The sequence below is a fragment of the Bactrocera neohumeralis genome, chromosome 2 (assembly GCF_024586455.1).
Source record: "Bactrocera neohumeralis isolate Rockhampton chromosome 2, APGP_CSIRO_Bneo_wtdbg2-racon-allhic-juicebox.fasta_v2, whole genome shotgun sequence".
Lineage (NCBI taxonomy): Eukaryota > Metazoa > Arthropoda > Insecta > Diptera > Tephritidae > Bactrocera > Bactrocera neohumeralis.
The window spans coordinates 27,901,392-27,914,538 of NC_065919.1; the positions used below are offsets into that span (position 1 = coordinate 27,901,392).

At 32.6% G+C, this 13,147-nt stretch overlaps 1 protein-coding gene across 3 annotated transcripts in view; it reads left to right on the plus strand.

Annotated features, from left to right (window-relative positions):
• Positions 1-1,723: 1,723 nt before the first annotated feature.
• Positions 1,724-13,147, plus strand: part of LOC126767907 (transforming acidic coiled-coil-containing protein 1) — a 31,573-nt gene continuing 20,149 nt past the window's right edge. Inside the window, exon 1 of one of the 3 annotated variants that reach the window (XM_050485628.1) lies at positions 1,724-1,938. In XM_050485628.1, coding sequence (XP_050341585.1) covers positions 1,801-1,938 — 138 coding nt within the window. In that variant the 5' untranslated portion in view covers positions 1,724-1,800. Of the gene's footprint in view, positions 1,939-7,126; positions 7,175-11,285; positions 11,602-13,147 lie in introns of those variants that run through there. The other 2 variants (XM_050485629.1, XM_050485631.1) reach the window with 2 other exon arrangements.

Consider the following 13,147-nt stretch of genomic DNA (forward strand, 5'->3'; position numbering starts at 1 on the left):
ATTATTTTTTTTTAAGCTGGTTAAACGTCCAGCGTTAATCGTCCGCGTTAAAAGAGCGTTACCGGGTTTCACGACACTCGGATCAACGAAAAAATTGCCAACCCGACAGCATTACCGCAAACTACAAACGAATATTCTACATGAAAAAGTTTGAGCTAGAAGATGTATTTATGTCTTTCCACGGGCTTTCACATTTAGAAAGGTTTAAAAGTAGACGTTGGAATTATCCGGTTTTTATCCGACAAAATATAATTATTTCGGCTATGTAACCCTTTTTTTTTTTGAGTCGACAACTCAAACTCTGGCGGAAGAAAAGTCATGGCAATATCCAGCTTTTCGTTACATTATTAGCACAAATTTTTTTTAAAAAGTCGAACCACTTAGGTGCCGAGGGCAGTTGCTAATTTACCGTACTTTCTTACTTTTTAGGTAACGCTTACTTGGCGACTGACCTTCTTGTTTGTGATACCTGATAGTTTTGCTTTCGTTTCCTTTAGTTTTGCTTCAGTTGCTGCAGTCATGAACAAATTAACTACAACAATACACATTATCGCATTTAGTCTTGGAAACAAAAAATTATAAGATATAAATACAAATGTGCTAGTCTTGCGTAAATAAAATACTGGAAGAGAACCTGCTGGTACAATTCAGGTTAACTTATACTGTGCTGGAGGATGTTTGTTTTATAAATATGTTTTTAATGAACGCATTGCAGTGTTCTGACAGGAAGATACCACTTTTTACTTTACGGAGCGTTTTGCTGATTCGGATGTTTATCAAAACCGGAAAAGAAATTGATTTTAAACTTGCAAGTAGCTAACTATTTGTATTACATATTAGTATGTTTAAGATGTTATTTATAAGCTTAAATTTTCAATCACAATATATTGTGATGTATATCTTTAAAGCTGTTAATATAATATTTAAAAATAATAAGAATATATGTTCATAATGCATTTCCTTCAATCCCACACTTATCATTTGTCAGCAATGCCGCCATTATGGTTGCATCGACACAGGGTGAACTTTTTAAAGTCCCAACTAATAACTACATTATAAAACATTTGACGATAACAAATCACATCTCAGATACCTGTAAACACAAAATTAGTATCGAATCAAAAAATTATAGGACTCAAGGAAACACACAATTTTTTTTTTGTGTTTCAGAAAGTCCTTACTAATGTACTGGACTGTTCCACCAGTGTAATAGACGAATAGTTGTTAAAGGTTCTTACCGTTTTCAGTTGGAACAAAAACATTTTTACATGGATTTACTTACACGTCTGAGTCAAATAAATTTATTATATTTACAAATGCGTTTGTAATTAAAATTTATCCATATAATAAAGTTTCTACTCATAGATGGCGCTCAAAACAAAAACAGAATGTGGACGATACAATTATTAGTTTGCTTTAAGCATTACCCATTACTATAGAATTCCAGAACACTTTAACTGTTTGCAAATCATTATATATGTAAATGTGAAATGTATTAAATAATAATTGCAGTAATAAATAGTTTCAAATAATATTTTTTTTTGCTTTGATCCATAATAATTGCATTGGCAACAACCCGAATTACTCGTGAAGTTGGCTGCAATTATTTCTATTTGCTAAAATCAAATTGAAACGGGAATCTGTATAAAGTGAGTCCAACTGAATATTATTTTACGCATTTCTGTTAATATATTGTTATATTTAGTCATACAAGTGTTTCAAGAATTGAACTAATAACTAAAGTTCTTTAAAAATAAAGTTATTGCTTCCTAATTTGCTTTGTTACCGAAAAATTGTCAAATGGAGTGCTTTGAAAACAAAGAAGCGCGAACCGCTAGCTATGGTGACCGCTCTACAGAAGCGCCAAAGTTATTGAATTGCAGTGCAGTTAATCGTGCGGTATTAAAAGAATTGAATTCCAACAATGAAAGCAATTTGGTAAGCCAACAATCAACGTGTTTGAAATAGCGTACCTCCTATAAAATAAAATCATTTTCTAACAAGTGTGTAGATTTTCCAGAAGGAAAAAAAAAACAAATTACTACATAAGTATTTCTCAACTGTATATTCAATAACTAGTGGCTATAATAATTCGGGTAAATTTTAGAATAGCATCTCCCGATTTCTTGGTTAAAATGTGTTTGTGCGGATAGTAGGGGCTAGATCAAGAAAAAAAATATATGTAGTTGCCACTGACTTATGGGTTTTGAGATATTTGCATTAAAAGTTAAAAAATTATAATATTTAAAATGCGTTTTTCTCTGATTTCTAATAAGTTTTACACTTATATCCGTTCTACACATTTGTGTTGTATTGCATATCGCAAAAACAACTAACTTTAATCCCCCGAAATCGGAGGATGCTATTCTAAATCTAATCCAATAATTCAATTAATACTGCTTAATTAAAGGATTTGTATGCTTATTTTCATATCATGAAATATTACAGTTTGCAAGGTCAATATATTAAATGTATGTCAAAAACAAATTAACTAAAGCTTTTATAAATCTTCCAACTATGTGTATCCTATTATGCACGTCAATAATACATCCAGATGTCATTCTTTTCCCTTCAACACTTCAACTGTTGTTGTTGTTGAGGAATGACCTCTTGATGTTCCTAGGAAGCAGTTTTGGTCCAATCGAAAGCATCCCAGCAGGAACTTCCTGGAGAGGAGTTCATTATGCTCCTTAACTGGGAGTATACGGGCCTCACCATGTAGGTGTTTGACGGGGATATCAAGAGACATCCTGTCGTAGTCCGGAGTGCACTATTCTGACAAGTCTGTAAATATGCTCACTGTGGATTTATTGGGGGAGAGTGTTAAGTTCCGTGATGAGAAGAAGCGAGAAACGTCGGAGAGATAGCCGTTTACCTTTGAACCCTTTATGTTTTATAATTTGAAATACAATAAGTTTGAACCTTTTATAATTATCTCAAAATAGTTTATGGTTATGAACCCGGACATATTCTAATTACATAGACCTAACTTTTGTGCTTCTATGATGTTTTTGTTGAACAAATATTGTTTGCTCGCTGTCACTGCCTAATAAACTATTCAGATTAAGCGTAGAAAGATATTTAACATCTTATGTAAAAAAACAAGACATTCAGACTTACAGCGGACTTTTTCTGGTGTGAATAGAAATTCAAAATGTCCGATTTCGGAACGAATTTATCACTTAAGAAAGTGAAAAGAGTATGGGAACTCATGATATAATAATTATTTATATTTTTACAGCATGAATCAATAATAGGACATACACAGGCACGATTCCGATTACTTTGGCGGCGGGGTAAAAAAAACGAATTTCCATATAAATGGGGGTATGTGCGGATAGGGTAGCTTCCCCAGAGGAGGAATATCCAAAAATAATGTAAAAATAACTAATATTTTTTGAAATATTCACGTTTAAAAATTCAAAAATTTGCACTTAGAAAACATGTTATTTCTCTATGTTTCTCTAAATTTTTTTCACATTTTCCTCTTGTTATATTTAAATATACACTTTAATAATTGAAATAAGTTCACATTTCACTTTTATTTTGTAATATTTTACCTATATTTATTAATTTAAAAATCACTTAGAACACTCATCGTTGCAAAGGCTAGATTGTTTACAATTATGAGGAAAACAATGCACATATTATTGATTTACATGAATGGTGTCATAACTGAAAAAAAGGAATTTTTACGTTGAGCATGCTGAAATGTGCGCAATGTCATTGTCCATGTTGTGTACAAATTGCATATTGATGCATAGAAACATAGAGAGATAAGAATGCTCAGCATTTATTCAATAAATTTTTAGTCTTATGGTAGGATATGGTAGACATTGGTAAGCGAGCGAGGTAAACGATGCGGCATGCATGCGCTTACTCCGATCGATGGAAATTAACACGGCGATGTCCTAGGAAAAGTAACAGATCACCAATTTCACTTACCATAGGGACGAAGAATTCTTCTATGCCAAGGTCAATAGTAGAATGGAGAAAATTGCACATTAATTAAATATGAAAGTGTATGATGTATTTCGTTGTGTATTAAAAGGGAATGTTTTTCTTTTAATTTTTTTTGTTGAGTCTCGTTTCATTGACTTAAGGGGAGTGTAAGGCATTTTTGTTTTTTTTTTTGTTTTGCATTTTTTTTATTTTATATTAATGTACAATATCTTAAGATTATTCTGTGAAAATTTGAGAGCAATTAAAGCAAAATTGACGGAGATATACACTTGTAAGTCTCCGCCCTCCGATTTGATTGTGAGCGTCTGTGAAACTTTAAAGCGTTTTTCCCACAACTCACGTTTTCAAAGTCGGTGCCCCTCATAACTTCAAAACTACTGCACCGATCCTTTTGAAATTTTAAATACTATATCTGTACATATTTTACGAGGTAACGCTGGTGAGTTTTTTTGTTCATAATTTTGATTTCGCAATAACAACTTAGCCGATTTTTTCCCAAAAAACTTCGAAGTCTTCGAAAAAATTTAAAAATTGGAATTTCCAAAAAACCCGTACAGCGTTATCAGGGGAAAACTATTATCTAACGAATGAATTTTCATTTTTTGATTTCGGATGATCCAGCAACGGGTTATGAGGGGCACCGCAATTCAACTTTTTTTTTCGAGACCCATCCGGACAATTGCTGCCATTGCCGTATTTTTTAATATTTCTTTGTAAAAAATTGATAAAACATTTTTCGAATGTCATACTTCAATGTGCCATTGGGTGGATAAATCAATTTTAACTGTGTCGTCAGGAAAAAAAAATCACAAAAACATGGCTTTTTCGTATGATTTGACCTGAACTGTAAATGGCGTCGAAATGTTGCTTCAATGAAATTTTTATATTTTGTTCAAAGTGAAATTTTTTATGCAAAAAATAAGTAAATGGGTAAATTTATTTGTTTTAAATTATAAATTGTTATTACAAATGATATAACAGAGCTATTTTATGCTTTTATTTGTAAAACAACGTCAGGTTTGTTAGGGCTTTGAATAAGTTTACATTTTACATATTCTTTCTACTGTCGACGGAAAATTTAAAAATATTTTTAAATTAGCGAGAGCGACAACTGAAAGCTTGCAGTCGTGTAGTCGTACAGCTGTCTAAATAACTGTGTCCATAAGAACGTGTGTATTTTGATATCTGAGAGAGGTCGCTTGAAGTCTGTCGCGCTCTATGTGCTCAGCACATAAAAGACAATGGAAAGCTTTAAACGGCTGTCGACTTTTTTGAATTATGCGACTTTTGAAGTAATGGAACTACTTGTTATTGCGCTAGCCTAATTAGCTAGCTTTATCAGACAAATATTTTGATTTTGGGGATATATAACATAGTAAAATCATATGCGAAAGGCTTTTTTTGCTTAAAATTGGTTTAAGCTGTTGTACATTGACTGAAAAAAACTGTATGCAGATGTTGATCATATTCAATTATATTTTTGTTATTTTAAAGTTCTGCCAACCTCATTTCACTTGCAGTTTTCGACGATAAACTGGACGCGGCCGAATTTTATTAGCCATTGTATTTGTTTACTTCAGTTCTACGAAATTTTTGAATTATTTTTGAATTATTCATTTGTATACAAATACAGGGTTTTCTAATAAGAGTGATTTGATTTGTTTTCAAAAACAAAGAAACTAATTGTTAAGGAAATTCAAATGTTTTTTTATTTAATGTGAACACAGTCCATACAAATAAATTCTGAATATAACATCATTCAAATGGCCTCCACGACTTCTTTGCCACAATCGACAGTTTTGTTTATTAACCGCACAACTTTATCATTATCGTGTAATAACTACAAGGAAAAATCAGCAAATTCATGACGTTTAAAGTGGTTCTACGGCTTCAGTTCTGGCGTGAGAACAATTTTATACGGACGCAAGCCAAATTCTTTTATCAAAATCTGCCAGGTTGTGGTTTGAGACAGTCCTAATTCTTGAAAATGTCTAGGAATCGATAAACTTCCATGAAAAGCGCACGAAAAGTTGCAATTGGAGAACGATTATTTTGATAATAAAATGAATAATTTAAAAACGTGAATATTATGAAAAATATTACAGATCATGACATTAAAAATAGTCAAACGACTTAGAGTTACTTAGAAATCATATCATCCCTATTGGAAAACCCGGTACTTATATGTACAATATGAGCATATACATATGTATGTACGTATTACTTTCTTAAACGAAATTTACTGCAATTCTTTTTAGCAAATGGGAAGTCGGACCGCTGGGCCATAAAAAATACAAACAGTTCGCTCATAGTCGTTGTATGTATTCGCAATTCCTTTATTTTATTTTCTTTGCTATATATGACACACCATAAGTTGCGGTAGCGCTGGCGACGCTGCAAATGCCTTTTTAATAGGCAGTCCATTTTCGTATGTGCTTCCACTAAGCTATCGAACTTTTTACTTTATACACAAAAATCGAATGTTGGCCGGGAGAGTTGTGGACACAATGGAGCGAAGCGTTCTGAACATAGTCAGCCTATACGAGAAGTGAAATGCTACTTTTGTGTCTAAACCACGAGCAATGCGACTCCATGTAATTTTGTACAGAATGAAAGCATAGTATGAGTGATCTACAACGTCATGATCGCCGATGCTGCTACTGATTGTTTTGCTTTCATTAACGTTGTCGGCGTCCAATAACACCGCAGCCAGCCATGCCACCCATCATACTTTCTGTCTGTCTGCCTGCCTGTCTGTCCGATCGTCCACCCGATCAAGCTCGTGCAGCTGGCAGTAAAAGCGCAGCAATCTTTTCGCTTTTCTTTCTACTATATAGCACGTAAAAACTTTTGTATGTTTGAGTAATATGATTTTTTTTTGTTTTCTTATAATCGTTATTGAGTTGCTTCTGTCGTTGAACTTTTTTGCCATTTTACATTTTTTGCCAGTTGGTTGTAAGTTTTGACGGAAACGGTTATTCACCAAGTTGCAAACAGCAACTATCTGCATTTTCAGTTTTGAAAAAATAATAATAATTAACACCGCTAGTGTGTGCAATAACAAAATTAGTTGTTTCTTTTTGAAACAAATATATGCCTTTTCTAATATAAGGCAATTTTAAATGTGTTTCCGTAAATGTTAACAATATTTACAAATACTGTTCAATAAAAGGGAGCAATGGGAAATTTAAGTGGAAAGCAAAGTTCTAAGGTACCTCCTGATGTGTGATTGTATATTTTCATTGTTTTTAATAACTGAAAATTGCAATATACGTATATTTTAATAATTGAAAATTTAAGTCATATATTTGTAAGATGGCACAATAAATAAAATAAACTGGTGAGAAATGCACGAAAATATGCACTATACTTTGTGAATAAATATCTTCCAATTGGAGTTACATGATATAGCCACTGTTTCGATTGATCAGTCACTGAAATAAATTTGAAAAAAAAAAACAAGTTCTATCTGTGCATGAATAAGTTATCTATATGGCAGATTTTGTGTAAATAATAAATTATTAACAAATGTTTTGTTTACTAAATTAAAAAAAAAAGTACTATGTATAACGACGTGCCACGAAATATTGTCAAGGCAGAAGCGCAATCTCAAATAATCAACTGATCGCCTATCCTTTGACCGCGCACATACACAAATGTGAAGAAAAGTTGATAATAAGTTAGTTCTAAGAAAAAAACAATAATAAAACGGTTTCTTATTTAGAATAAAAATTATTCGTCTATTATGAAATTTAAAAATTAAAATCAAACATCTGCATAAATTGTCGCAACATTTTTAATAAAATCCGTTTTGTTAACGCGGTTTAAAAGTTGTAGAGGTGGTCAAAAACAAAAAAGACTAAAAAGAAAAAGTTCCGACTTTCACGTACATACATACATGACGCATTTGTATTATAAATAGACATTAAGGTATTCATCGGGAGGTTATAGAAATGCAGAAAAAGTTTAGACTTCCAAAGAATATAAACTTATTGGAGGGTCCGTTAATGAGTGCTTTCACTGTACATTGAACCGTAAAGCGTTATAAACCAAAATAATAGAAATTAATGGCAACTTGGATATTCCTGTCACTTGTTGCTAAATAAAATAAAATGTACCAAAGTGATTGAATTAAAATACATAGGGCGACCGCCCGCTAATGTTCAAAAAGTAGTTGAGCAAAAAGAAAACTTCAACAACCGAATTTAAGTAAAGATTAAAATTTAGGCTTGCCTTTTACATACATACATACATATACATATGTACATGCTTGCTCTAAATATACATAGGTACGTTGATTGTGAAATTAACTAATTGAATTTATTTTTACACCTAAAGGTATTTTTTAATTAATTACAATATAATTGATTGCAATGCATTTTTAAGAAGTAAATATGTAAATATTAATAAAAGTATGTGATATTGTTTCGATTTACATACATAGTATAATTTTGTACCAGCAGGCTCCTCCCTTAATGTAATCTCTTGTCACAATATACCCAACTTTCCGCCTAACTTAATCCGTTAATGTTGGGCAAAAGGTTTTATATTTTACTGAAATGAAGTGAATAGGTTTGCCAAAGCATCTACAATTTGGTCCGAACCCTATATCCTAATATAGCAATTTTTGATTTGCATAGCTTTTGCCTTATTAATCAATGTGACCGAGTTAGCTTATGACTTGTAATATACACATGCGTCCACGCACAACTTACCACCATATTTTCCTCAATTTTTTCGTTTTCTCTTTTAATTTTAGTAATAATAGTAAATTATATTAAGTTACCTGAATATATTTATGGTGGTTTAAAGAATAAAATACAAAATAGCCTTTCTTTGCTTATACTCAAGCGTTTTACTTTATTGTTTTTAAATTAATAATGCGACTAAACTTTGTATTTAAATTTAAACAAATTTAAGAAAACATTAATTTTAATTACAGCTAAGATAAATTAAAAAAAAAATTAAGAATGGCTAATTTTTCATCGCGTGTCAGTCTTATATGTCATTTGTAAGCCTCCCTAACTTTTAAATGATTTAGTGTAGAACTGAATGTGTTTTGTTTTTAATATTTTATATTTTTGATATATAACTAACACGTCACTTACTATAAAAATAAATAAAAATTCGATACCGAAAAAAGTACTGCTATTAAGTGTTGCCAAATATGCGTAACACTTCAAAAATTTGAATGGTAGGTTGTGGGTGGCCGCAGGTGTTAGTTAATAAAATACCAAATATTACTTTTTATTCATTCACTGTCTCGTTGAAAAAAATGGTGAATTCTTTCGCTTTTTTAATATAAACTTTTGCCAAACCTGGAAGTATTTCTCCGGTTTGGACCCTCTAATTTGGTTTGGTCACCCGAATTTAGCCCATCCCTACTAATTTTCATATCCGTTTTCAATTTTTCCTTCAATTGGCCACTGTTTTGCTACTGTGCATATAAACATACACATACATACATATGTATGTATCGAATGTGAAATAAAAATAAACCAAATAAGAACAAATCAACCGAAATAAAAATTTAAAATTGGTGCATAAACACATTAGAACCCAATGAGCATTCTAGCAGTTGCAATACAACAATTCTCAATAATGTGATCTTTCTCTACACTACAACCCACACCCCCATTACCGCTATTGCCACATTCAAACTTGTCGCCCGCTTGCGTGGGCAGACACCGCGTATAAATTGGAACAAAAAAAATACTAACGTGGCCTCCAGTTCGTGTGCCCACACTTTTGTAATAATTGCACATTCATGCGGCCGCTACCCTCAATCTCTTGCTCTCTTTTCCCGAACAGCTGTGCCTAGGCTTTTGTGTTTTAGTTGTTTTCTGTGTGCAAGAAAGCCCCAAGTATCATTTACAAATATGCTTCTGGTATTGGACCACGGCAAAAAGACTTCTCCACATAGCCTTTCACTCATTTGCTTCGCTCTGGTTCTTGGCTCTGGCTCTTCATGTTTGTGTTGACTTTTGTGTGTATTTTATTTTTGTTGTTGCGTTTTTTTGCTGCAATGAAAATTTCTTGCTTGTCACGAGGATGCAATACTGCGACGCTTGTCTGCTCGATATTGTAGTTTCGTGCTGCTATATTTAGCCAACTGATGCCAATGTGTAAATTCTATTCTTTTTTTTTGTTTTACCTCATTTCATTTAATTTCTGACGTTGGCGCGCCTCTTTCGTGGCCTATGCGCTTGCTCATTTTGACAGGCGACTTTCAACTGTGTTTATATATGCACATATTGTAACAATGTATTCTGTCCGATCAAATTGTATACATTTGCCGGCTACAAAACGGTTTTTATTGCTAACACTGAGAAAGTTCAAATATACAAAGGGCTTGGAGGTAGACTAATTCCAAAGAGAATAGCATCAATACGTTTATTCCAACTTTATACGAGATTGATAAAAACTTGGTGAATTGGGGGACCGGACCTCTCATGTCTCTTGTTGTTACCCGAATTGGAGCCCTAGTAGTTTCAAGCAGGCTGATGGTTTTATATAAAAAGTTTTCTAAATGTTGGAAATATACTCTATAACCGGGCAGCGAAGTTAGTACCCAGTTTTGACATGATGGTATAAAATTTACCCGTAAAAGCATTGAAAGAAATTATATTCCTAACACTTGGTATATTTTGAACATGTTTCTTCGAAGGTTAAACAAGATGTAACTCCATTTAAGTTGTTTGAAAGAATTAAAATTGTCATATACTAGCAATCCTTAGTATTTCGCTTTCTTTATTCCAAAGTTATGCGCCATGATTTCACACCGAACGCGAAAAGCAAACATATGCCACCAAATGCATATATGTATGTATGTATATTAAAATCAAATCATAACACAAACAATATTACAATCATTTTTCAATTTAATTAGCCCTCAACACTCCTTGCTCCCTAACACTCAACCCATATTGTTGTATTATTGTAATAGTGCAGTTCACCTCTGTCTGCTTTACGTAGTCTTTTATTGCACTCACTTATGCACATTCCAAGGTACATGCACCCATGTCATTTGCGCTGCACTTATTAGCACCGGCTCCATTTAATAGCTTGAAAGTGCTGCAAGTGTTACTCTCTACATGGTGACGCTTTAGAGCGCTTCAACTTCTTGGTCATGGATTGCAGCGCATTTCTTCTGTTGCCTCCGTTCTTCTGAATGCTCATTTTTCTGCATTTTATAGCGCATGTGTGTGTATGTGTGTGGGTATGTGTGGTATCTTATAATCAGAAGACAACCAAGTCACTCCCACCTCTCGAGAAACCATTGACTGGCGGTTCGCCTGCTGTTGTACATGGTTATTCGTTGTTGCACCATGTTGTCGGCTGTATCACCATCGCATCGCATTACACTACATTACAATTTGTGTTGCGCGTAATAGTTTTGGATTTTTGTGTTCGTTCATTGTTGGTATTTGGTTTTTTTGGGAAATGCTAAATCTATGAACTAGTTTGTGTGCTTTAAGTGGAACTAAATATGCAAATTTTTGTCGATCGAAAACTTATTGAGTGGATATAAATACATATAGTATATAGTATACGTATGTATATGTTAAATGTGAAACTGAACGCAATCTGTAAAATTCTGTAAACTTTATTAAGTGTCTGAAGCTAAAAGACTAAGAGGTAAGAGGTTTATATTACAATATTTTTCTCTGTTTTCGAATTTATTTGTTATTAATAATAGTTATTTGCTTATGAAAGTGAGTTTTCATTACTGAACAAATAACGCATCGCGTTGATAAAATTTTAATTGATAACATTTTTAGTGAGAACCATTGTCCATGAAAAATAATTCAGTACTTTGGGTAAAGGAACTGAAAAAACGTTCATGTCAACTCCAATAATGATTTCAGTTTAGTTAGAGAAATAGTATTAGGCAAAGAAATATAGATGTCTCGATAGTTTTCATACTTTTAAGAAATTTTTAAGTTGGCGTATATATTCCTAGCCTCAGTTGTAAAACATTTAAAATTCACAAGCCTAAATGTTTAACATGTTTTATAATTTAATAAATCTAGCCATGGGCGTCAAGTAATTAAGAAGTGCTTTCAGCTACTGTGAAACTATCTGCTAGAATAGAGAAAATTACAGTCAGTATGCGTGTCGTTCCGAAAAGGTATGAGTGGATTTCTAGAGGATAGCAAAAATATGGTATATAACCTATGATATGGGATACATCAGATTACTCGTGACTTAAAAAGCAACTCCAGCCCTTTGTCCGAATATTTTAATATGCAGAGACATAGACAAAAAATCCGAATATAATAATTGCATATTTGTAATTAAAAAATAAAAATTTTCGGTTTTATTGTTATTGTATCTAATGATTCTCATAAACATCAATCAAGCTGCAATAAATATACATCTTTATATATGTATATAAATCTTCTGACCGTGTGTTTGTAATTGAACTGCTCCTAAACGGCTGGACCGATTTTGATGAAATTTTTTGTGTGTGTTTAAGGAGATTCGAGGATGGTTTCGATTCATAATTTGGTCCACTGGAAAATGTTTTTTTAAATTAGTTTTTCATTTGTAATTATAGCTTGCGCTACCATCGCAGTATCCAATATTCAAACCTTAAATTGGAGTAAACGTGCAATAAACAAAACGATACAAAAGGCGACATCTCTAGACAAGTTTTCATAATGTGGACAGAGTTGTTCGTTCTTAAGTAATAAATTGGGTGATTCAATACATCTATGGGTAGCTATATCTATATACATATAAAAAAGAAAGTTGTGTTAGTTGCACCATTTATAACTCAAGAACGGCTAAACCGATTGGCTGAAAATTAGTGGAGAAGTAGCTTAGAACCAGGGTAAGGACATAGGATACCTTTTATCTCTTTATGTCAAAATTTAATACAACTCATAAATACAAAAATTATATTTCAAATAATAAGCATTTGTTTAAAACTTATGTTTGTAGGAATCATTTGAATATATGCGTACAATTATAAACAGATTCTTCCTCAAAAATAATACTATTGCTAAGTAGTTGGAATAGTAGAAAGGAACTACATCCAAATACGCGGTAAAATAGATTATAACTGGCTCGGTAATCAGACTTTGAGTATGTATTATACCACGTGCATCCCAAAAGACTGATATTATAACCTTTTCAGCCGACTTTTTCGTCTTTCCACGCCTGAGAACCGGTTCATCAT